The sequence below is a fragment of the Taudactylus pleione genome, unplaced genomic scaffold, assembly GCF_031769625.1.
Source record: "Taudactylus pleione unplaced genomic scaffold, aTauple2 ptg000019l, whole genome shotgun sequence".
Taxonomy (NCBI): Eukaryota; Metazoa; Chordata; class Amphibia; order Anura; family Myobatrachidae; genus Taudactylus; species Taudactylus pleione.
In genome coordinates, this window is record NW_028284421.1 from 20,566,571 (window position 1) to 20,592,744 (window position 26,174).

General features: G+C 46.2%; 1 protein-coding gene across 2 annotated transcripts in view; it reads right to left on the reverse strand.

Annotated features, from left to right (window-relative positions):
- Positions 1-2,783: 2,783 nt before the first annotated feature.
- The window catches only part of PRMT2IP (PRMT2 interacting protein), a 38,211-nt gene continuing 14,820 nt past the window's right edge, over positions 2,784-26,174 (reverse strand). Inside the window, exons 3-4 of one of the 2 annotated variants that reach the window (XM_088445874.1) lie at positions 8,898-8,931; positions 3,365-3,450 (exon numbers count right to left, since the gene is read on the reverse strand). In XM_088445874.1, the coding sequence (XP_088302000.1) occupies positions 3,447-3,450; positions 8,898-8,931 (38 nt within the window). In that variant the 3' untranslated portion in view covers positions 3,365-3,446. Of the gene's footprint in view, positions 3,451-8,897; positions 8,932-26,174 lie in introns of both variants that reach the window. The other variant, XM_088445866.1, reaches the window with a different exon arrangement.

Sequence of the window (26,174 nt, forward strand, 5' to 3'; positions counted from 1 at the left end):
TTGAGATATTTTTCTGATTTACAGAATCTGTGACATAAGAAGAGGTCAACCACACAGGTCCAAAGTCGGTTACTCTCCCAAGATATAGAAAATTATGAGTCAGACGTATCAAGCAATGCAAACATTGAAGTGCACAAGTGGAGAAGCTGCAACCAACCAGCTTTAAACTAGCATTTATTAAGTACATTCTATAAAATGATAGGAAGAAGCCGATAGGTTGCTATGGGCAACATCTCCAATTGTTCACTCTTTTCACTGCCTGATACATCTGCCTCATAGAGATGCTAACATCTACCTCAGTAGATGAATATATGAATATGAATATATGAATTCAAAAATGCTGTTCATTTTTTTTCCTATCTCACACTTACCACAGTGCCATATAACCTAGTTTGTATTTTCTACAGCACAATGATAAAACCTTTGTAAATTACATAGACCATAAAGAAGAGGGATTCCGTTACTTTTTGCCTTAGGATCTGATGTTTGCCCTAAAAAACTAAGGGGTCTATTTACTAAGCAGTGTTAGGAGACAGAGTGTAAAGTGATAAGGTGCCAGCCAATCAGCTCCCAACTGTCATCTAACAGACTGTGGGCCTGATTCAGACCCACTCGCGAGCGGCTGTCCGCTCGCAAGTGGGTCGATGTTATGGACTGAGCATGCGCACGACGGAGGGAGCTCCGTCGTGCGCATGCGCCAGACGCGACGAGCGAAGGAAAGTCCTTCGCTCGTTGTGTCCGATCAAAGGGGGCGTGCTGTCAATGTTGATTGACAGCACGCCCCCTTTGGTGGGCGTGCCGGGGGCGTGCCTCCCTGACGGGGAGTTCCCACGGGAACGCCTCCCGTCAGAAGCCGGCCCACTGACATCACTAGTGATGTCAGTGGGAGTGATTTTGGCTCTGATAGAGCCAAAATCACTCCGGAGCTTGCGGTTGAAAACCTCAACCGCAGGCTCCGGCTCGCAAATTCGATGGTCGCGATGGTCTCGACCATCGCGACCATCACAATGCACGCTCGTATAGCCTGTGGGTGGTGACCCACAGCTATACGAGCGTCCAGGAGGACGCTCCATGAAAATGGAGCCCGGCCCTCATTCAGAGCGTGCGCTCTGCTCAGAGCGTACGGCTCTGAATGAGGGCCTGTGTTTGAAAAATGACATTGGGAGTTGATTGGCTGGCACCTTATCACTTTTCACTCTGTATCCTAACACTGCTTAGTAAATAGACCCTAATTCTTTACATCAAATTCCACTATGTCTGAAAGAATTTCATCTGAAGTGGTCCTTAAAGAGGAATGTTGGAAGACAATGTATAAATTATTAATAATCAAATAAAAATGCACAAACTTAACATTTTGTTCATAATTTTTTTTAATTTTGTGTCTAGATTAAGGCACTTTATGTCCCTTATATTACTCAAGTAATACAGAAACTGAAACTGTTTAGAGCTTGTTCAGAGAGTCATTTTACATGGAACAACGAGCTAAAAAACATAAAATCACTCTGCTTTCCATGTATGTTACAAAAACGCAGGTGAGGCGAAGTGCAATACACTGTGTAACTGTTCACAAACAAAATGCAATATGCACTTATATGTGATCACATAACCACAACATACTCTAAGAGAAGTAACAATAGATCAGTTCACTAGAGAAAACTGACATAATATTGCATTTGATAGAAAACTTAAGGTAAGATATAAAGGCACAACAATTATACCACAATAAAAATGTGGATGTGCTGCTCAATCTGTGTGTGAAAGACATACTCATTGTGACCGATATAAACCATACAATGGGACGAATGTAATAGCCAGCAATTTGCGGGAGACAGCGGAATTTACAGCGAGACAGTCACTAGATTTAAATAGGCAATTAGGTTAAAGGCATAACCAGGGTTTTGCCTTTAAAATAAATGGCACTTTAAATCTAGTGACTTTTCTCGGAAATTCTGGCAGCTCCCACATATAGTGGGGTCATTACATTTGGCCCTATGTCTGAAATATACAAGAGCAGATGATAATGATATCTAAGTGAACTGTAACAAGATGGCTGAGGCTAATTTATTTAGAAATATGACTTTCTGTGACGCCCTAAAACCTGCTTCTCAACCTTATGGCGCCTACACACTACACAATATCTTTACAGATTTGGCCAATTCCTACACATCGGAACGACAAAAGCGTTAAAAATTTGTAGTGTGTATGTACTACATCGTGTAGTGCGTGCTCCCCTGTGGTTGTCAGTCGCATCGCTTGTTCTTATGTGTAGCATGTAAGGTCAGGTGATGAAGCTGACTATCCCATTCAGAGCTATGTGGGGGGGAGGGGCATATCAGGGGGTGGGGCACCAGATCGCCCAGTGTGTACGGACCACTCAATATGTTGGCCTGTTGGTGCTGGGATCGTTGTCATCATTGCATCGTTTAGTGTGTACCCAGCTTAACAAACCTTGCCACTGAAAATAGTTCACAATACAAAAAAAAAAAAAAAAAAAAAGTCACCAAGAAATGCCTCAGAATTTGTTATCATACAAGTATACCTGGCCAACATAAAATTATGCAGATACTACTTGTTAAATAATACACACAGAAACAATACAAAGTGAGCACTGTTACATTTAAAATAAAAAAATATCACAATACACATTTGTTATCAGGATACCTGGATAACAATGTATATATATATATATATATATATATATATATATATATATATGTATATATATGTATATATATATATATATATATATATATATATATATATATATATACATATATATATATAAAAAATATTGGAACTATTAAAACTGTTTCAGGGAATGAAAAAGAGTGCAGTAAATCAGCAATAGGATCCTTTAAACAGATAAATTCAGCCAAAGTGTGCTTCAGGCCTGCCTGACAGTTCTGTTATTGGCAAATGCTTTTTACCTATTGCTTCAACTGTCCAATTGTAGCCAGCCTTTCTCATAGTCCTGCAATAGTTCCAAAAAATACCGGGTGCCAGGTTCATCATCATACCACACTTCATACTGGGTGTCCCGTGGGTTGCGTGAACGCTGATGCACTCGCAGTACTTTACCAGAGAACCAGACTTCTCGATCACCATCATCAAACAAGTGGCGGATACGTCTGCCTACTAAATCTGGAAAACCTTTACTGGAGTTACAGTTACGACGACTCCTCTTTCTTCTTTTGTAGGTAAACATTGTGCGCTGTCTGTAACTTTTTTTACGGCAAACACTTTTTTTCTGTAATTTCTCTGCCTCTCCCTTGTTTAGAGGCCTTAGTCTTTGGGCCTTATACACATGGTTTCCAGAGTGCTTGAAAACTCTCTGTAGCTTCAGAATTAAGGATGTTTTGCTTTTCTTCAGTGGATCAATCTGTGGTTCCTGGTGTGATGAATTAATTTTTTGCCATTCTCCTTTTTCAATTCTTTTCTTTGAGCACTTATCTGTTGAAATAGTTACATGAAGTATTAGAGCAACAAACAAAAACCAAAAAGCAAAAGAAAAAACATGCGCAACTTAAAGACAAGAAGAGCAAACGATGACAGACAAAATTAAATAAAAATGAGATTTGTAATCCCAAGGAAAAGAAATTAAAAGGGAAGCATCACTTATTTTTCAAATCCATATATGTAACTGGCAATCTGATCAGACCTCTCATCTCTTGTATATATCCAATTACTATCCCTTCCCGCCTCCTCCGCTTACCTGTTCCCATCTTGCCCAGCTCCTCAATCACCCTATCTCATCTGGCACTGTCCGTTCTGCATTCAAACATGCCCTTGTCTCCCCCATTCTTAAAAAAACCTACCCTCGATCCTAACACTCTCCAAATACCAACCCATCTCTCTCCTCCCTTTTGTCTTCAAACTCCTTTAGCATGTTGTCTACAACCACCTTACCTCCTTTCTTTCCTCCCACTCCCTGCTTGACCCATTTCAGTCTGGCTTCCGTTCTCTCAACTCCGCTGATAATGCCATTACAAGAGTCAGCAATGACCTCCTTGCTGCCAAATTTAAGGGCCACTACTCTGCTCATTCTCCTTGACCTCTCTGCTGCTTTTGACAATGTGGACCACCCTCTCCCTTTAAAAAAATAAAAATAATAATCTGACATTGGTCTTCACCTTATCGCTTTCAATCATTTTTCTATATAAAGACTATGGATATTATACAGATATCTATATACAGTTTAGTCAAGGTGGTACATCATCGCTAAACTGCACTAAATTATGTTTAAAATTTCTGTCAGTCTTTCCCAAAACTACACCTGGAAATCCCCTCATTAAATTATTTAGCAGCTCTCCTCACATTGTATGTATGTAAGCACACAGGGGGGAGATATACTAGAGTGATTTACTAAACTGTAAAACCGCACGACAAATTTCAAAGCACTAGTTCTGAAACTACATTAGATTTTTACACATAAAATAAATCAAATTGTACAATACATCAAGCGAATGTTTACACTGTTTGGAAACCTTCAAACCAATTTTTTTTATTTGATTACAAGGGCAGCAGTACAGGGGCAATTAGAATTTTGTTATGATGGGCCACCATTTACAATGCACACTTGTGCCAGAATGCACATGGGTGCAAATGCATTTGCCCAATGATGAAATGTGTTTTTCCTATCATAAATAAAATTCTTCCTAACCCTGTAAGAAAATGTGTTAATATTGGCTTCTTAAAGATCCCATTTATTATTTTTCTACTCTACGTGGCCAGACGGCTCAAAGAGAAGAAGAGAAGAACATTCTGTCTTGCCTGCCAGAACCAGGTCTTAGCCAAGAAAAAAAAAACCTGTTCTTTTTTTTGTTTGGACTATACCGCATTACCATTTCAGCCACAGGATAGTATGCCTATTGGTTTAGCACTGACAACCTTATGTGTAGTTTGGCAGTTTGCAATCATCACACAACATTGTTGCTTAAGTACATTTCCCCCTTCACTAGATTATTTTGGGGTTATTCAATTGTTTTGTGCACCCACAGCTCCTGCCTAAAGTGGCTGGGCGCAATTCAATTGTTTTGGGTATCCAGCCCCGAAGCTGCACTTATCACAGACTTCTGCCTTCACCTTCCTGAGGTACAAGCAGAAATCCGCCTCAAGTAGGGCTTTGGCACTGAGTGACAGTGACGGGCGCACCTTAACTGCAGCATGCACTTAGCATGGGTGAAGCTGCTTTACATGGATAATCCTTTGCATCTAGGCGCGAAAATGTGGCCACGCCGCGACCAGCGCAGCAATGGTCGTGCAAACAATTGAAAAGCTCCTGTCACTTTAGATGAAAGCTACAGGCACCTAAACAATTGAATCACCCCGTGTGATTGACATTAACATAAATTAACTGAAATTTTTTATATGACTGAGCATTAACAAAAGAAAATAAAAAAAACCCTTTAAGAAATAGCACCTTATTTCACATTTCAGCAGAAAATGCAGCAATCCCTCACACTTCGTTCATAATACACCACATATTTGCATTTAACAGCAAATAATACTTCCAAATTGGATTTTAAAATAAAGCAAGCACCTTAACTAAAGTATACTTTCCCACTTGTCAAGATCATAATTGTATCATAGAGTTTATGTATAGGGGACGATTTTGTGCTAGTAAGTGCAGCTGTATGCAACACTTACGTACTTGCAGATTTTTCTTTGCAGCCCCGTAGGGCCTCGTAATACAATTTAAGTCTGAGGTAAGTTCGGGCCGTGGGGGATGGGGGAGTTTAGGTGCATTTACAACAGTAACTCGCCCCGCTGGCAGCTAATCGAAATGACCCATTAGACAGACTGAGAGCCCTTCCAACTTCAATACTGCCACAATGCCGATACTATAATCCTCCATTGTCCTAGTGACCGTTCTACCATATCTTTGCCTAATCATGAATGGTATATCCCATGCTCCCCTGTCGATTTCTGCTGTGTATATCTCCCTTCAAAAGTAAATGTAAATATACAATTTTCAATAAATCTTTAAAAACCAGAAAACACTTAAAACGTATACTTCCCCTTTAAAGAAATAACTTGTCAAAATAAATAATTTTCAAAAGTAGAGGATGAGAAGCTTAAAGAGAGATCTGGTTGCCAAACAAACATTAAGCAGAAATGTAAGAAAACAAGAGGGGTTAGGAGAATGATTAGTGATACAGAGGAGGCAGACAAACACAGAAAAGAAAATAAGCCATTACAACGAAATAAAACTGGCATAATCCATAAATTTTTATTGCATACTTTCAGTACATAGTGTGGAGTTCCTTACATGAGAGGCAGAGATACATTTTACAATAAATCATCCCATAAAATACATCAATAAGGGGATATGTTTATATCAAAAATAAAAACCTTGAAGCTATAGTTATTATATGAGAAGGTATACATATATTGTATAGCGCTTCAATGTTTGGATGCTCAATGCTTCTGAGTCCTAAAAAGGACAGGAAAAAGAAAGTTGATCTCTCCATAGAGAATACATTGCTTGTGCTGGGGATGTGAAACACAAGATCACAATGCAGTTATGAACTTTGCATGCACTGACTAGCAGGAAGGACAGAGGCTTGGCCTCGTATTATGAGAGTGTGGAATATGAAAGAAAACCCATCAAATAATGCTACCACTTCACCCTATGGGTGTGATATGTATTACCGCCAGCGGCGGCCCGACAAAGGAGGAAATCCCGATCGTTACTAACCTAACCTAACCCTCCTTAGGGGTGCCTAACCCTAGGCTTCCAGACTACATCCCCACCCTACACCATGGGAACTCCACACCTATTTTTTTTTTTACAAATTTTCTCTCTACCCATACATGCCAACGCATTTTCATTTAGGCCCCTTTATGTGAGGGCCTTTGCATTCATCCACTATCTACTACTGCACATGATATTTTGCTTGTAAAGGCATCCATACTTAAAAAGAGACATCCTCATGGTCTTATACTGCGGTTTATGTATTAAAAGTTTTGCGCATGTCCGAATACTAAAGGGGTCAATTTCCCAATTTGGCATTTTTCCTGTTAAGCATCATTTGTTACCACCACAAATCGCAGCAACTAGAAGTGATTTGGGGGGGGCACATCTATCAACATTGTTCAACTGGGACAGCGCACTGGTGCCTGTCGCACCTGGCTTACCGCAGCTGCAAAAGACTTCGTTCTTTTCAAAAGTCCATTGTGCATGAGACGATCACAGTTCAGGCATGTGTGATAACCGCAGTGACTATATGGAACAGATATTTACTTTCAGTGCAGGGCCGTTTTAAGAGAGGAGGGGGCCCGTGTGCAAACTCCATGCGGGCCCTCTCCTCTCTCTGGCGGTAGCGCGGTGCTGTAGATTCTGGCTTACAGCACATGCAAAGATCTCCGGGAAAATGGCACCTGCGCCGTTTTCCCGGGGGCAGCTGTACTGCGCATTGGCGAGTAATGGCGCCATTTTCTCCGTGATTTTTGCTGCTCTGCAGCGCCAGCCCGGACAGGTAAGTATAAGACTATATGGGTGCAGAGTGAGCGGTGGGCCAGTGGAATCCCTTCCCGCGGTGTCACCCGGTGCGGGGAGGGATGCTGTGCACACAGCTAAGTCGCGTGCCACAGAAAAGGGAGTGTGGCCTCGTGGGCAGATGGTGTGGTCACGCGGGAGGGGGCGTGGCCTTGCAACCTGAACCCCGGTGGTTCTGTGCTTCTTACTGAGGAAGGGGCTGCAGGAGGTGTGGACTGCCATGTGTGCAGTGCCAGCTCCCTCACAATGTCAGGAGCCAAGTGCTGCACCTTGGCGTTACCGCACCCCTTTGTGACGTCACTGTGGTGGGCCCCCCAGGACCCAGGGGCCCATGTGCACCGCGCGCCCTGCACCCATTATATGCCCCCCCTATTTCAGTCTGTTGGGTTGGTCTTTCGGCTTGGTATGCCTCTTGTTATTATAGTGCTGGCAGTATGAAAACTTATGTAGTGTAATGGAGATTCATCATTTAAACAGAAAATATCCCTGCACTGTGCATATGAATAAACTGAAGAGGTCCGGTGGTTATCAGCAGGTCCCATAGATCCAATCTCCAGATCTCTATGTTCCATTTGCTGTAACTGGAATGAGTGGAAATGAGAGGAGGAGCTTGAGACACGGAAGACTGAGATCCCTGTAATCTGCACACTCAGTAAAAGTGCCTGTAAACGCCATCTGAAGAGGGGGTTAGGGATAGGCTTCAAACTCGAGGGAAAACCACGTTTTTGGAGCTTGATTCGTAGAGATATTTTATGTGAAAAAGTGCTTAAGTCACAAAGAACATGAAGAAACAGTTTAACACGTTTTTATTGAAAACATGCTTGATAAATGTGCCGCATCAAAAGACAACTCCATTTTTATCCAATAATTCTAACCACAGTGTTTGTTTTATTGGATAGAATTACATAATTTAATATTTTATACAAAAATGTTTGTCTCATTTTAATCACTTCTAGAAAAAAAAATCTATTTACATGTCAGGTAAATTTATCAATTAATTTAAGGCTGATTAATAAAATGTTTCGTCGGTTGTCAAGCCTCTATAGCCAACTATAGATGCTCTCCAAGTTGTGATCAGATTTGAGGGAGTAGTATAAAGACGACAGTTTGACTGAGTAAGGGGCTGATGGAGTTTGTGTGTAAATGGCTAAATGAAATGTTTCTTTACACATCTTTGCTGCAGTGGCGCCACAATGCCCCTCTCGGCGTGCCAGGTGATGTGAGACTCTGCTAGCACACGGCATAATTTTTGCATCTTTTTTTTTTTAGTATGTAAAAGATTATTCAGCCACACAAGAAAAGAACACGTTCATATGCACAGATGCATGCACACAGGTACGCACAACACACACATTGGAACACCTCTGGGTAGTGTGATTTGTAAGGAACACATACGTACTTGTGTGTATGCAGCCCAGACTGTGTGCGGGAACCTGGAAGATATAAAATTTAGGGACATCAGCCCAAAGAAAATAGGAGGAGCAGGAATACCCCCGTGATCAAATAATAGGAGATATATATATATAATACATACACACACACCTCCAGATATTGGGTTTTAAAAGCCTAAAAAAATTAAAATAAGAGATATGGTAAGAACATACCGTTGTTATCTCTATTTCTACAAAGTCCATAGGGTTCCACAGGATCCCTTGGGGTATTGGTGATGACGTCAGGCATAGGACACCAGAGTTAAATTTTCATCCTCCCAGGATGCACTGGGGTCACTCTCCTATACCCCGCCCCCGAGCCAAGGCATCTCAGTTTCATAACAAGCCATAGGCCGGAGGAGGAGAACAAAGAGAGAAGAAAGTCTGGAACACACAAGAATCACATTCTCACCAGAAGGAGACGGAAAAACTGGTGACCAGATCAAAGCCCATCAGCAGTACAGGTGCGACAGGGCGAGAGTCCTGTGGGACCCTATGGACTTTGTATAAATAGAGATAACAAGGGTAAGTTCTTACCATATCTCTTATTTTCTACATCAGGGTCCATAGTGTATCCACAGGATACCTTGGGGATGTCCCAAAGCAGTATTCTTTAAGGGTGGGGACGCTCCTGTGCTGGAAGGAGAATCCGCCGACCGAAGGAAGCAACCTGAGAGGCAAAGGTATCAAATGCATAATACCTCACAAAGGTATGAACAGAAGACCACGTGGCTGCCTTGCACAGCTGAACTGCAGAGGCACCACGGCGAGCTGCCCATGAAGGACCCACAGAGTAGAGTGAGCTTTAAGAGAGGATGGTACAGACAGGCCCCTCATGAACGTAAGCCTCAGAAATCGCTATGCGAATTCATCCTGCCAAGGTATTGCTTAGGCAGGCCAACCCTTCTTATGGAAACCATAGAGGACAAATAGACAGTCCAATTTCCTTAATGAACTTGTACGGTCAACATAAATCCTAAGAGTCCATACCACATCCAAGGAGACCTCACCAGCAGATAGGTCTGGGGAACTAAAGGCCGGTACTATAATTTCCTCATTGATGTGGAAACTAAATACCACCTCAGGTAGGAACCCAGGGCGAGTGAGCAGCACTGCCCTGTCCCTATGAAAAATTAGGAATGGGGGGGCGACATGAAAGAGCCCCCAAATCTGACACTCTTCTGGCCGAGGCAATGGCCAAAAGAAACACAGTCTTAGCTGTGAGCCATTTTAAATCCACTGAGCCCAGTGGTTCAAATGGCGGTCTTTGGAGAGCCCTAAGGACCAAAGCCAAGTCTCAAGGAGCCACAGGTGGAACAAAGGGAGGCTGTATGTGAAGTACACCTTGCATAAAAGTGTGGACATCAGGAAGTGTAGCAATCCTACGCTGAAACCACACAGAGGGCGGAAACCTGCACCTTCAGTGAAGCAAGGCGAAGACCGTGGATCTAAGCCCGTTTGTAGGAAAGCCAAAATCCTGGATATCCTAAAAACCTAAGGCTATCTCTAGGTCGACACCATTCAAAGAAAGTATGCCACACTCGGTGGTAAATTCTTACAGAAGCCGGCTTCCGAACTCTGAGCATGGTGTTAACAACAGAGCTGGAAAAATACCTGGACCTCAAGAGGGCAGTCTCAGATAGACGGGCCAGGTCCGGGTGATGGCAAGGACCTTGAGATAACAAATCCGGACATAGAGGCAACCGCATCGGAGAGTCTATGGATAGGCTCCTGAGATCTGAGTACCAGTGCCATCTGGGCCACGCTGGAGCTATCAGCAGGAGCGTGCCACCTTGAATATGTGAATCACTGGAGGAAGAAGGGAGAATGGAGGGAAGAGGTATGCAAACTGGAAGGTCCACCGGACCAACAGAGCGTCTACCAGAAGTGCCTCTGTGTCTCTTGTTCTTGACCCGTACACAGGAAGCTTGTTGTGGTGTCGGGAGGCCATGAGGTCTATCTCTGGAAGGCCCCACTTGTTCACCAGTAGCTGAAACACCTCCCGGTGAAGAGACCACTCTCCTGGATGCACGTCTTGACCACCCACAGCTATTGCGAGCGGCCAGGATGATGGTCGTGATGGTCAAGACCATCGTGACCATCAGGCTTGCGACGAGACCCTTGTGGAAGGGTCTTGTGGCCGCAAGTCTTAGAGAGCTTCTGGCTCTAATAAAGCCAGAAGCTCTCCCACTGACATCACTAGTGATGTCAGTGGGGCCGCCCACAAACGGCAGGCGTTCACATGGGAACGCCTCCGTTTGTGAAGCCACTGCTACGCCTCCAAAACGGTGCGAGCTGTCGATCAAAAATCGACAGCCGCCCCCTTTTGGTGCGAGACCCGGAGCGACGGAGCGCCCGTCGCTAGCCGGGTCTCGTGCATGCCACGACGGAGCCGGCTCCGGCGTGCGCAGTGGCCTAACATCGACCAACTTGCGAGTGCATAGCGCTTGCAAGCGAGTCTGAATCAGGCTCTTAGTTCCAAGATGATGATTGGAAGGGCAGATTCTGCTGGCGTCCACCTTCCTTGGAAGAAATGTGGACCCGACACTGCTCCCCAACCTCGAAGACTGGCGTCCGTCGTCAGAAGGACCCAGTCCGGAATCCAAAAGGGGCGCGCCCTGTTCAGGTGAGTAGTCTGCAGCCACCAGGCTAATGACAGACGTACCTCCGGTGACAGCACCATTGTCTGTCTTTATACGGTGGGGCAAACCCATTCCAACTGGAGAGGATCAACTTCTGCATAGGGCTGGAGTGAAACTGGGCAAACTCCACCATGTCGAACATCGACACCATGGAACCCAGTACCTCATCGTCGAGTGAATAGACACCCGGCGACTCTGCAGGCAACTGCGTACTTTTGCCTGTAATGCAGAGATCTTTTCCTCCGTCACAAAGATCCTCTGATGTTGGGAGTCCAACAGGGCTCAGAGTTGGAGCATCCTCTGTTATGGCACCAGGGATGACTTCCTCCAGTTTATCAGCCAGCCGTGATCCTGCAACACAGAGACTGTCAATTGCAGATGGCGATCTCTGAAGGATCTCTGGAGACCGTGCCAATAGCAGGTGGTCGTCCAGATGAGGCAACAAGCGGAGCCCCTGCATCCGCAAGTGGGCTGCCATGAATGCCATGACTTTGGTAAACACTCGAGGCTCTGTGGCCAGACCAAAGGGCAGTGCCTGAAATTGGAAGTGTTGGTCTGCAAACCTGAGGAAACGCTGGTATGCTGAGACAATGGGAATATGCAGGTACGCATCCTGAATATCTAGCGACACCATAAAATCCCCCGGCTCCATCCTGAAACGAGGAACCCTCAAGAATTTGTTGAGTGATTTGAGGTTGAGGATGGGCCTGTAAGACCCATTGGGTTTCTGTACCAGAAAAAGATTGGAGTAATACCCCGATTCCTCTCTGGGACAACGGGACCAGCACTAGAACTCCAGCCTGGAGCATAGAGCGGATCACCATCCGGAATTCCCGGGCCTTGACTTGGTCTGACTGAAGGCCCGTGGTGAAAAACCAGCTGGGAGGCCACCGCCGGAAGGAGAGGGCGTGCCACTGAGAGACCACTTCTCTTACCCAAGTGTCTACAGTTGTGAGACACCAGCACTGGGTGAAATGAAGAAGCCGGCCTCCCACTTTGGGGTCCCCCAAGTGGAGGTCAGTCCCGTCAGGCTGGGGGCTTATCGTCCGACGTCTTGTACTCCAAGCCTGCTTCTTTGGCTTGGCAGATTTCTTGGCCCCTGCCCATCTAGGAAAAGACTGCACTTTGAACTTACCTTGGGCCCTATAGGGCCGAAAGGACGAAGTACCAGACCCTGATGGGACTGTCGCCGATGGCAGACACGCAGGCTTAGCTGCTGCCAGAGTGGCCACAATTTTGTCCAGATCAGGGCCAAACAGGACCTGTCTATTAAAGGGCAAGCATTCCAATCCCTTTTTGGAATCTGCATCTGCTTTCCAAGAACGCAACCAGAGGGTGCGGCGCGCAGCCACTGCTGCTAAGGAGATTCTGGAAGTGAGGAGCCCTATATCTGAGGCTGTCTCATTAATGTATGTAGCTGAGTCTCTGAGGTTACCCACTGATTCCACCTGCTCAGGTGACGAGTCAGCGTCTAGAGACATCTCCAAGCTATCAGCCCAACGCTCCATGGCTCTGGCAACACAGTACATGGCCATTGTCGGTCTGACGCCCCTCCCCTCTCCCCCCCAATGGGAATAAATGGATTTCAGGCATATTTCCACCCTGCGATCCGTAGCATCCTTTAAGGAGGACATGGAGGGCATGGGCAGTGTAGCACTCCTCACTAGGTGTGCGACATGAGAATCCACCTTTGGAGGGGTTTCCCATTTGGAAAAATAATTGTCCGCAAAGGGGTATGCAAAAGCCAAACGTTTTTGAGGCTGGAACCGCCTACCTGGATTTTTCCATGCCTCCTCTAAATGATCCACTAACTGATCAGATAGAGGGAATACAGTGGCATCACCCTTAATATCCTTAAAGAAGGCATATTTAGATTTGGCCACGGGGGGGGGGGGGGGGATCGTCATCTGTAATAACCAAGGTCGCACGGACTGCCCGTATAAGGCCAGGTATATATATTTTAGACTTGGACTCCACCTCCTTAGTACGAGGGAGCTCCTGGTCTGAGAGGTCAAAAATCTCCCCGTCATCAGGCGCTATGTCATCCTCATCATAATGAGCTGTCTGAGACATTAAAGGCCGCAATGATGACTCCCCCTGTAAAACGTCGGTCAGGTGCTGTACCGTATTGGACAATGAGTTTACCCACGCAGGTTCCTGAGAGCATTGGGGGGGGGGGCAAAAGTGGGAGACACTGGGGTACCATCAGCTGTCTAGGGAACCCCTGCATGGGTGATGACCTTACCGACTGCTGCGATAGCCCCATTTGGGGAAACGCAGGGTGCATCACCAGCTGGCCGACAAGGGTTGTAAGTGCCTTAGCAAAACAAGCCCAGGGCGGTTCCTGCACAGGCGCAGTTACAGAAATCAGGCGTGAAATTATATAATATGCCCGACATAAACCTTCAGTGTGCCTCTTACCCCCCGCTATTGGTACAGTACATGCGGTGCACTTTAGCTGGAGAGGAAATTCACGTTCACTCTCAGACATGATGAGTGTAACGGAGTGTATGTGACTCCCCTCACAGACAATATTTTTACTGTGAGTCAATGAATACCCTGCAACACCGCACCGCAAGGGCTTTTGCAGAAGAACAACAGGCATAGCAAAATGGCTGACAGTCAGAAGTGAAAGTACAGTCAGACAACGTGTTAGCATTAAGTCACATACTATGCAGAAATAAATCCCTGGACTATCAGCACTGAGATCAACTATGCAGACACAGAGCCTGGTAGGAAAATAGTGCTCAGACCTTACTCTGGAGGAGAGGAATGCGGGGGGACCCGGACCGCGATGCCACCTGTATCAGCTTCCAACAGCGTTTGCACACTTCATTAGAAAATGGCCACCGAGGAGCAGAGAGGAGGCGGACCCAGGGGAGGAGCGCTGACACAGCCCGCCAGACCGCTGTGGAGAGGCACTGTGCAGCGGGGGAGGCGCCAGCTGTTAGACAGGGAAGGCGCGCTCCCCTGGCATGCTATTAACCCCTGGGATGCCGCGCTGTACCGCCCATGATGCGGCCCGCTGTCCCTGGTGGTCCAGTGGAAGCGCAGGTTAATACCTGGCTCCACGCGCAGCCTGTCCCCAAGGAGCCCCCTGTCTGGAGACCTACAAGACTGTGTTACCAGCGGGTACCCTCCGCAGGACCCCACCGATTACCTGCCCCCTTGAATCAGACCACAGTCCAGGTGATCCGGGGTCACCGCTAGCTGTGACCCCAGATACCTACCAGCATCCTCGGATCAGTACCGACGTTCTGGTCCAGTGGGGTGTAAGAGCAACAGCATAGACGTCAGTACTGACTGTACATGCTGTACAGCTCATTTGTGCAACCACAGCTGCTTGTAGAAAACTTCAGGGGGCATTATAGCCCCACTCTGCTTGCAAGTGATCCGACTCCTGGCCGGACACCAACAAAACAGATGCCTTGGCTCGGGGGCGGGGTATAGGATAGGGACCCCAGTGCATCCTGGGAGGATGAAAATTTAACTCTGTGGTGTCCGATGCCTGACGTCATCACCAATATCCCAAGGTATCCTGTGGATACCCCATGGACCCTGATGTAGAAAAGGTATTTTCTCTTAATTTTCAAATATGATTTGCCATTACATTAGTGATAAAGGAATAAGATGCCAATTATCTGATACAATCAGGAGTTGTACACCGCTGTTTTAATATCAAGTACACAAAGACGTATAGTAGCAACATGCAGCAGTCTGAGAATTTTACACCTTAAAAAATCCCCTACAAATGTATCATTTGGGGAACTGGAGCTTACTATAGAGACATTAAGGTCCCCTAACATTTGTGTCTTGTGCCCGTAAATGAGCTTAGGGATTGCATTTTCTTATAGAACACTGCTTAAATTTCTGAAATCTAAACACAAGTTCTGGAGTAACATGGCATGCTATTATACAAGTATAATCTACATGGGTCATAACACTAATTTTAGGAAATAGGCAGCAATTAGAGTTAAGGTTAGATTAGGGTTAGGAATAAAGTGTTAGGCTGCATTCTGGGATAGGGTTAAGGTGTGTACACACGGGAAGATTCGCTCCTTGAGCGATATAGTCTAGTGTGTCCCCGGCAGGGGTGTGCTCAATGTCGTTAACGACATTGAGCACACACACTGAACAATATCATGAACGATATCGTTCAATGCCGGGCACCCTCCCTCATCCCCGAACATGCAACAACCTGACAATCATTAGGTTGGCCTGCATGTTCGGACGATGAACGACAATGACCAACGACCCGCGGGAGCGCGCATCTTTGGTCGCTCGTCGTTATCGTTCATCGTTTTAACGTACACACTGGCCGATATAGTGAATGACAATGATATCGTTATCATTCAAAATATCAGCAAGTGTGTACGCACCTTTAGACTTCTAGTTTACTTTATCTTAAAATACCACTGTCAACGTTCACGTCATCGACATTGTGAAAGTTGACACACTGAACATGTAGACATCCTGAATGTTGACAATCAGACCATGTCGACATTGTGCCATCTACAAAATGTACCATACCCATTTACATGTCACAAGTGCTTGCAGAGCTTAAAACAATATTGGAAAATTTATACCCCCAGTTATAACTGTGAATGTATTGCAGATTGTAAGCTCTTAGGAGCAGGGTCATCCCCCCCACTATCTCACAGCCTTCTTCTCTAGCACTTCTATGTCAGCCTTCACCTTCCCAGCTGTATTGTGTATGGAGAATTGTGTTGCTAATTGTTACTTGTGCTCTGCTAATAAGTTGGTTACTGTATTGTAATGTAATGTTCTGTGTACCCTTTACTGTATGTACGGCGCTGTGGACCTCTTGTGGCGCCCTATAAATAAAATGTAATAATATTGTTTATACAAGAGATTAATCTGCCTTCCCTCTGACGATTTGCCTTACTTTAAGAAGGATGTTATATTTAGAGGTGTCAATCTGGTCACTTAGCAAGGAAGTGTCAACAAGCTGGGTGTATTCGTTAGATTGGGTGGCTTTACTTGGGTATCTCCACAGGGATCAGCAGCTATAAAGTCCCAAATGAGATGCTAGCTGTAAAATCCAGCATGTCGTATATATAATAATATAAGGAAGTCAGTACATAAAAGAAACAAGGTTAATAACCCTTACTGGTATCACAAGTCTACATATAGCCACATGCTGAAATTAGACTTTTCACACACAATTATAATCAGTGAAGATAGGCCCCTAATATATGTTGAAATTAAATTGAAACTTGTTAGGGAAATGTGGTAACATATCAATCCTATTATGGTCATATTATGTATGGTCATATGTATCGATTTATACATTTGTGAAGGGTTTGACTGGAAGTAAAATCATAATTCAGCACGGATGGAATATAGCCTCACAGCACTGAACTCTTGAGTTAGATTCCCAACACAGCTCTTACTGTTTGGAGTTTGTATATTCATCTCGTGCTTGCAGGGTTTCCTCCAGGTGCGTTCGGTTACCTACCACAATCCAAAAAATATACTAACAGGTTAATTGGCTACAGACAAAAAAAATATCCTAGTGTATACAGATGTTTCCTGCTACATCTATACTCAATAAGCCACGCAGCGTGACATTCCTGGTGTGAGCGAGTGGCCAGGTCCTGGGCAACTCTGCTAGCGCATCTGGCCTTTTTTTTTGCCGAAAATGCATCTAAGTCGCAATTTGATGTAACGGAGACTGAGCTGATTAATTTGATATGCAACACTTGTACAGGTAGTTCAGAAAGTCCCTCCACAGTGACTGTGTGCCAAATATGTGAAACTCCAAAATTTAAATAGGGGAACAACACCAACTGCCAGCGAGTCCCAGCAATTGACGTTGTAATACTCGTTGATAAAAGCCCTTAAGTCTGCAAAAGGACTTGGCGAGGAAAAAAGCTGCGGACGCTGCATTGTAGCAGCTGTTATGCCCATTCAGATACTCAGTCGTACACAGATATACAAGTGTTGCATATGAAATTAATCAGTAGAGTCTCCTGGTGTGTCCTAGTCGCATCAAGACTTAAGACACATTTTCGGCCAAAAAAAAAAGAAGTAAAAAGACTCCCGGCGCTAGCAGTCTCATGGGATATTTGTATTCTCCCACAGAAAAATTCATTAAGCATGTTGTTCGGTGTCTATTTTTTTTTTTTATCCCTTTACTTTAATCAACTATTTTCCAAAAAATATGGTAATTTTCTTATCCTATTTTTATAGAACGTTGAGATTTTTTTTTCTCATATTAAAACCTCATTTAATTAACGCTCTGTCTTTGTGCTACTAAGCCCACGGTTACACAGCTTGGCTAATATACCACTATACAACTGTAAAAGTAGAGATATGGTAAGAACTTACCCTTGTTATCGCTTTCTACGAGGTCCATAGGGTCCACAGGAAACCTTGGGATATAGGTGATGACGAAGACATCCGGGCACCATGCAGTTAAATTTTTTCTCCCAGGATGCAACTGGGCCTCCCTCTATACCCCGCCCCTGGGCCGGATGCTCCTCAGTTACGTAGCAAGCCAAAGGCCGGAGGAGGATAAAAGAGAGAAGAAAGTCTGGAACATACTAGAATCACATTCTCACACAGAAGGAGACAGAAAACCGGTGACCAGAGCGAAGCCCATCTGAAGTACAGGTGTGTCAGGGCGGGCGCCGTGTGGACCTCATAGAAAAAAAAAAAAAAAGAGATAAGGGTAAGTTCTTACCATATCTCTACTTTTCTACTTCAGGGTCCATAGAAGGGCCACAGGAAACCTTGGGGATTCCCAAAGGGCGGGGACGCTCCTGTGCAGAAAGGAGAATCCACCGTCCGAAGGAAGCATCCTGGGTGGCAAAGGTATCAGAGGCATAATACCTCAAAAAGGTCTGGATAGAAGACCACGAGGCCACTTTACAAAGCTGTACAGCCGAGGCACCACGACTAGCTACCCACGAAGGCCTGCAGTAACAGAGGGCGGGACTGGAAGGCGCTCATGAATGTAAGTCTCAGAGATAGTCATGCAAAGCCATCTAGCCAAAGTTTGTTTATTGGCAGGCCATCGTCTCTTGTGCAAACCATAAAGAGCAAAACAAGGAGTCCGATTTCCGAAGAGAACTGGTACTATCCACATAAATCCTAAGGGCACGTACCACATCCAATGAGGTCTCCCCCGCGAGACGTCTGAGGAATTAAAGGCCGGCACAATAATTTCTTCATTAATGTGGAAACTAGAGACCACCTTAGGAAGTAACCCAGGGCGAGTTCAAAGCACTGCCCTGTCCCTATGAAAAACTAGAAATGGGAAACGACAAGAGAATCCCTAAATCAGAAACTCTTCTCGCGGAAGCAATGGCCAGAAGAAAAACACAGTCTTGGCAGTAAGCCATTTAAGATCCACTGAGCCCAGTGGTTCAAATGGAGGGCTCTAGAGAGCCTTAAGGACAACAGCCAAATCCCAAAGCGCTACAGGAGGGACAAAGGGAGGCTGGATACGAAAGGACCCCCTGCAGAAAATGCGGATGTCAGGAAGAGGAGCAATCCGTCGCTTGAACCACACTGAAAGGGCAAAGATATGTACTTTCAGTGTAGCAAGGCGGAGGCCAAGGTCTAAACCCACTTGCAGGAATGCCAACACTCTAGGTATCCTAAACACCTGGGGGTCATAACTTTTTGGACAACACCATTCAAAATAGGTATGCCATACCCTGTGGTAAATTCTAGCAGAAGCAGGTTTACGTGCTCTGAGCATGGTGTACCATGCCTCCCTCTTGTTTGAACTCGAAACTCGAGGAAGGAGGGAGATTGGAGGAAACAGGTACACAAACTGGAAAGTCCACTTGACTGACAGAGCGTCCAAGAGAGCACTGGCGTCTCTTGTCCTGGACCCATACTGAAGTAGCTTGTGATTTAGTCGAGAGGCCACGAGGTCCACGTCGGGAAGGCCCCACCTGTCCACTAGTAGTTGAAACACTTCTTGGTGAAGAGACCATTCCCCTGGATGCAAGTCGTGATGGCTGAGGAAGTTCGCTTCCCAATTCAGCACTCCTGGAATGAACACCGCCAATATGGCTAGTAGATGGCTTTCCGCCCATGTCAGAATGCGTGACACCTCTGTCATTGCCGCCTGACTTAGAGTTTCTCCTTGACGGTTTTGTCAGCGACAGGTGTACCTCCAGAGAGAGCACCATCATTTGAGTCTGTATATGATGGGGGAATCTGTCCCACTTGGACAGGATCAATATCGGCAGAGGCCGGGAATGAAACTGGGCATACTCCACCATGTCGAATGTCGACACAATGGATCCCAGTAACTGCATTGCTGAGTGGACTGACAGTCGGCGATTGTGAAGGCATCTGCATACACGCGTCTGCAAAGTGGAGATCTTTTCTGCTGTCAGAAAAATCCTCTGCGGTTGTGAATCCAACGGGGCTCCCAGATGGAGCATCCTTTGATATAAATTGGAAAGAGTCCTCACTGATTCTATCAACCACCCGTGTACAAGGAGCACAAATATCGTTAGCAACTGGAGGTTGTTGGGAAGTATCTCTGAGGACCCTGCTAGTAGCAAGAGGTCGTCCAGGTATGGTAACAGGCGGATTTCCCTTCAGCCGCAGATGGGCTGCCATTACCGCCATGACCTTTGTAAACACCCGAGGTCCAGTTGCAAGGCCAAATGGCAGAGCCTGAAACTGGAAAGGTTGTTGTGACACAGCGAACCTGAGAAAACATTGGTGAGCTGAAACAATCGGAATATGCAGGTATACATCCTGAATATCCAGGGATACCATAAAATCCCCAGGTTCCATAGCCAGTATAACTGAGCGTAAAGTCTCCATTCTGAACCTGGGTACCCTGAGGAACCAGGGACCTGAGATTGAGAATAGGACAGCAAGAACAGTTTGGCTTCTGGGCTACAAAAAGGCTGGAATAATACCCAGTTCCTCCTTGGCTTTGGGACATTGGGAACGGTACAATGACTCCTGCCTGTAGCATGGATTGTACCACATGTGGAATAGCCAAAGCCTTGTCCGCGTTTTTCGGAAGCCCTGTGCAAAAGAATTGATGGGGAGGCGTTCTGTGGAAGGAGAGGGCATACCCCAGAGAGACCACTTCCTTCACCCAGGAATCCGTGGTAGTTTGACACCAGTACTGGGCGAACTGAAGAAGTTGGCCTCCCACCCTGGGGTCCCGTCAAGCGTAGGGCTTGTCATCAGGCTTGGCAGCCGGATGTCTGGTACTCCAGGGCTGCTTCTTAGGCCTGGCAGATTTCTTGGTGGTGGATGGCCTGGGAAAGGACTGAGTTCTAGCCTTACCTGGGGCCCGATAGGTCAGAGAGGACAGAGTGCGAACCCCCGAAGAGACCAGAGCAGAAGACAGACAAGCCGACTTAGCTGCTGCTAAGGTATTCACAATCTTGTCCAGATCAGTGTCAAACAAGACTTTACCGTCATAAGGCAAACATTCCAACCCCTTCTTGGATTCCGCATCAGTTCTCCAAGAACGGTTCCACAGAGAACGGCGAGCCGCAATGGCCGCCAAAAATAACCCTGGCATTTAGTACGCCAATATCAAAAGCTTCCTCATTTATATAGGTAGCCGAATCTCGGAGATTTCCCACCAGATTCAGCTGTTCCCTGGTAGCATTAGAGGCTAAGGATGTTTCACGGCTATTAGCCCAACATTCCATGGGCCGAGCCACCCAGTAAATGGCCATAGCTGGTCTGCACGCAGCCCCCAAAAGGGAATAAACAGATTTAAGGCATACCTCTACCTTCCTATCTGTAACATCCTTCAGGGATGACATGGAAGGCATAGGCAGCGTTGTGCTTCTTACCAAGCGCGTGACATGGGAATCCACCACCGGTGGAGTCTCCCGTTTTGAAAAATAATTCTCAGCAAAAGAGTAAGCAGAGACTAGACGCTTCTACTGTTGATACCGCTTTCCAGGCATTTTCCAAGCTGCAGCCAAGTGATTCACCAAATGGTCAGACAATGGGAATGTAGCCTCAGCCACCTTTTCTTCCATGAAATATGCATGCCTAGGAGGCTTAGCCTCAATGATCAAGTCTGCTTTTACAGCTTGTATTAGCCCTGGAAAATATATAGTGTTCCCGCTAGGCTGTTTTAGCGGGGCGCGGCGCCCTGCCCTCCTTCTGGAGGGCAAAAAGCACCCTGCCCTCCAGGAGGAGGGCAAAAAGCGCCCTGCCCTAACAGCCTGCGGGAGCCGTTCTCACCCGCGGGACGCAGTGTCCCGCGGGTGGACAAACATGCGGTGATCCGGTCACCGCCGGAGAATAGACGCCGGGCGCAGCATCTATTCTCCCTTTCTGCAGCGCTTGGGGGCTGCCCGGCATGTCCGTAAGCGCCGGGCACGCCCCCAAGTATGACGAAAAGGGGACGCGTCTTATAGACACGCCCCCTTTTCATAACCACGCCCCCTTTTCGGTCGCGCGCGCACAAGATTGCCCTCTCTAGCTCCGGCGCCCTGCCTGCCGCCGGAGCTAGAGGGAACACTTATATATATATATATATATATATATAAAACTTGACCCTCGTCTCCAGAGGAGGTAGCTCAGAGTCAGACTCAACCACAAGCAGTCCATCATCAGGTGGTGCATCATCATCGTCCCATACAGTAGATTGCGACGTTAGCAAGACCCTTTTAGCTGTTCTGCTGATAGGTGCGTCCTGCTGAAGTATCTCAGTCGCACCCTGCAATATAGCAGGAACTGTATTAACCCACTGAGGGGGCAACACCTGTGAAGGTGTAGGAGGTTGCAACAGGTTTTGTGCTGGCAAAAGGTGTTTTTGTTGAAAACTGAACTGTGGACACAAAGGAGGGCCTGCTAAACGCCCTACAATGGTTGTTAGTGCTTTTGCAAAGCACTCCCATGGAGACTCCTGCTGAATGGCAGAAGCCTCAGAAGGACCCGGAGCAGTTTAACACTGGAAACATAACTCCTAACAGTGCTGTACATTTTTTACAGAGCAGTTTAATAGGGGTTAACTTATCATATCACTCTCACTGCCTCAGCTGCGACTTGTGCCACACCCGCACCACACCCGTGCTTATGGCCCAGAATAGCAGAATAGGTACAGGGATAGCAACAAAACAATAATAGTTTTTAGCAAAGAAAACAGACAGAGCTAGCATACAGTCTCAAACAAATGCAGAAAACAATAATACCTGCACTTAATGGCACTTCCTTAAAAATCAACTACAGAGACTTAGCGTCTAGTAGGACATAAAGTGCTACATACTCTACATTGACCACCAACCAGAGGAGAGGTATGTAGGGGGACCCGTACTCCGAACTGCCTGTGGAGATCAGCGACCCACAGCCAGGAGAATGACCGAACTCATGGGGAGGCAGAGCCGGAAACAGGAAGCTATCACAGATCAAGCCAGACCACAGTGGAAAGGAGTGTTCAGCAGCGGGGAGGAGCTGGCTGTTAGATAGGGAAGGCTGCCTCCCCTGGCCAGCGTTTAACCCCTGGCACGTTGGAGTGTTCCGCAGAACTCCAGTCCCAAGTCCCAGGCAGCTTAGTGTGGACGCAGGACTCAGTGCCTGGCCACACTTGCTGTCATCCCCTGGAGGAAAAAGACTGTCCCGGAACGCACCATCGCGGTGCACGTCGCTTACCTGCAGCCCGTAGCGTCCAGCCGCAGTCTAGGACTCCTCCGGGGTCCCTGCTGAGACCCCTGAGGCCCGCCCAGAGGCACGGTCAGTACCAGCGTCTCAGCACCAGCGGGGTGATGATGCGGCCGTGCGAACTTCCACTGGACTGTTCATGCTGACCGCACTTAGAAAAAACTTGAAATTTTCAGGGCTGTTAGCAACAGCCCCACTGCAGTACAGTGAGCAGACTCGGCCGGGCACCGAACAAAACTGAGGAGCCTCCGGCCCGGGGGCGGGGTATAGAGGGAGGCCCCGTCGCATCCTGGGAGAAAAAAACAACTGCATTGTGCCCGGATGTCTTCGTCATCACCTATACCCCAAGGTTTCCTGTAGACCTTCTATGAACCCTGAAGTAGAAAACAGTATTACTTGCAGCACAGATACAAGGTGCAACTTTGTTGCACGCAGGTACGAATGCTGATTGATATAAAAAAGGAATGCTAATGCTACTATACATGTGTCTTCATGCATTTGCATCACGCCAACCCACTTTCTCCATACATGTAAAAAAACCTTTTAAAATAGGACACAACTCTGACTACACCCATATAGCACTCCCACGAGGTGGTTGTCTTCCATGCGTACACCCAGAAATGCCCATTACAAGTACAGAGAGAAACATCTGATAAGCGTTCGGCACAGAATCACAGAACACACAAAGATGTGTATGTTTGCTGTGGCACAGTTTGCTATGGCTTGCACATGGACCTGCGTTTGGATCGGAATCAAGCCCAGTGTGACAGGAACTGACAAATTCATACGATTTATAATTAAGTAACTGACCATTACATCGCAAGATTTTAGCTCACACTTGATTGTAACAGGCTGTGAAAAGTCATAGATGGAGATTTCCCAAACCTTGGAAAGAGATAAAGTACCAACCAATCAGACTAACTGACATTGCTCTAGCACAGCCTGTAAAATGACAGAAGCTGATTGGTTGGTACTATGGCACTTTACTTGGAGAATACCAGTTAGCACGACTAAACACCCAATTTGAGATGCAGTAACCGGCATTCTACGACTTAAGAGGTTCTAGTCGGACTTAACAGTGCGGTTAATTGGATAGCTCCAGGAACTCCTTCCCGGGGCTATTCAACATCGCGCTGAATTGAATTGCCCTTTTTGAATTTGCTTCCCTCCAATAATACCAAACCACCATATACCCTCTTCTCTTTTTAACTGGTTGCTTAACTCTAATGACATCTCTCATTATATACCTGGATTACATTTTATACGTCACTTCATTTATAGCACCCACTTTGACTAATCTCCTCAATAGTGGCAATGCATTTAGAAGCATGGGGATGTAGCCTGGAATGCCTAGAGCTATTCATTGACTACATTGGTTCTAGCACTTGGGTCAGGAGATGCAATTTACCACAACTAATGCCTGGAACTTCTAGTCAAAGTAAACTGCATTTTCCTGCGTAAGTGCTGGGAGGGATGCCATTACCTAACACAGTAACACTGCGACTAGCCCTGAGGCACTAGATAGCGTTGATTTCGGCTCGCACCTCAGGAGGATGTGAACCATACTTGCCTACTCTCCCGGAACGGCCAGGAAGCTCTTGATAATCGGGTGGCGCTACCGGCTGCACAGAAGAGTGGGCAAGTCTCCCACCGCTAGTCGGCGGCGCCCCCCACTCACCGGCGTTCACTTTCCACCTGCAGCCACCCACTTATACAACACAAGTGAATTATCCAGGAGGAGCCGATGAAGCAATTTGTACTAAATCACGTCACCGAAGCTCCACTCCCTGCTGCACAATGGGGGTAATCTCGGCATTGTGCAACGGGGAGGGGCTGCGACGACAAGATCTCAGAGTTACGCTCCACCCCCAAATTCACATGACGCCCCCAGCTGTGCCGACCTGGCAGCCAGGTTTACATCGTGGGCAACGGAATCGCTCAGAGCACTAATCCCGGGAGCTACATCCACTTCTATCCGCTTCTAATTGACTTCTCCAATGGCTGTAAGCTTACATACAGAGATGGGGAGGAATAATTCTACTGAAGAAATGAAAAAGTGATATCATCATGTGGCTGCAGTCTAAAATTCAAATAGGGGAGCAACGCCAACTGCCACCCCAAAAACTGCCAAACATCAACAGCCGGGACTCACTGGCAGTATATCTTATATACCAAATTCATGGGTGTGTGCGTTTGTTGATCCAGTTATGCATTTGGTCATCCCTACACCGATTGAGATAAAACCAACGTGAGGTGGTCCAGGATCCTGGCCAGGTTTTAGGGGGGTTAGGGTCCTGGTCGGACCTCCCATTGGACCTCATGGCAGAGTGCGCCAGGCAGAACTTTCCTCATGGGTGACTTGGAAGAGCTGCTAATTATTTTTAACATTTTGACAGTTATATCCAGCTGAGTGATAATGAGAGTCTATCCTAGGCTACCCACATGAGACTCCATTTTGTGGCAAGATGGTGTATTCAGTAACTTTCATATGCTCAAGAGGTTGGAATGTACCAGAGATAACTGTGCTTTGCTAGTTAGGAGTGTGCATACTCCTTAGAATGTGTCTTATTCCTTAAACCATAGATAAGAAATAACGAGATATGATTGTATGATTAACGGGTTCTCACTAATGAGCTGTGATGAATGAGTATTTATACTTTGAAGAATCACATATGTTACATTATGAAAACATTATGCTTGCAAATTGCTATAAAACCTGTGCACCTCACAAATATATCTCGGAGAACACAGAACTGGTTGTTGTCTCCTGTGTAATTCTCTTCAGCTACAATTGAGCGCTCAAGCACAGGGGTTCTGACACACACACAGAGCTCTGGCCCGGTGACCAACCACTGAGGGTCCTAACTGAGGGTCCTAGCTTGGATCCCACAATGACTTAATAACTTGAAGATTTAAACCTGGGCAACACTGAGTACTTCAGCTAGTGTGTGTGTGTGTGTGGATAGACAG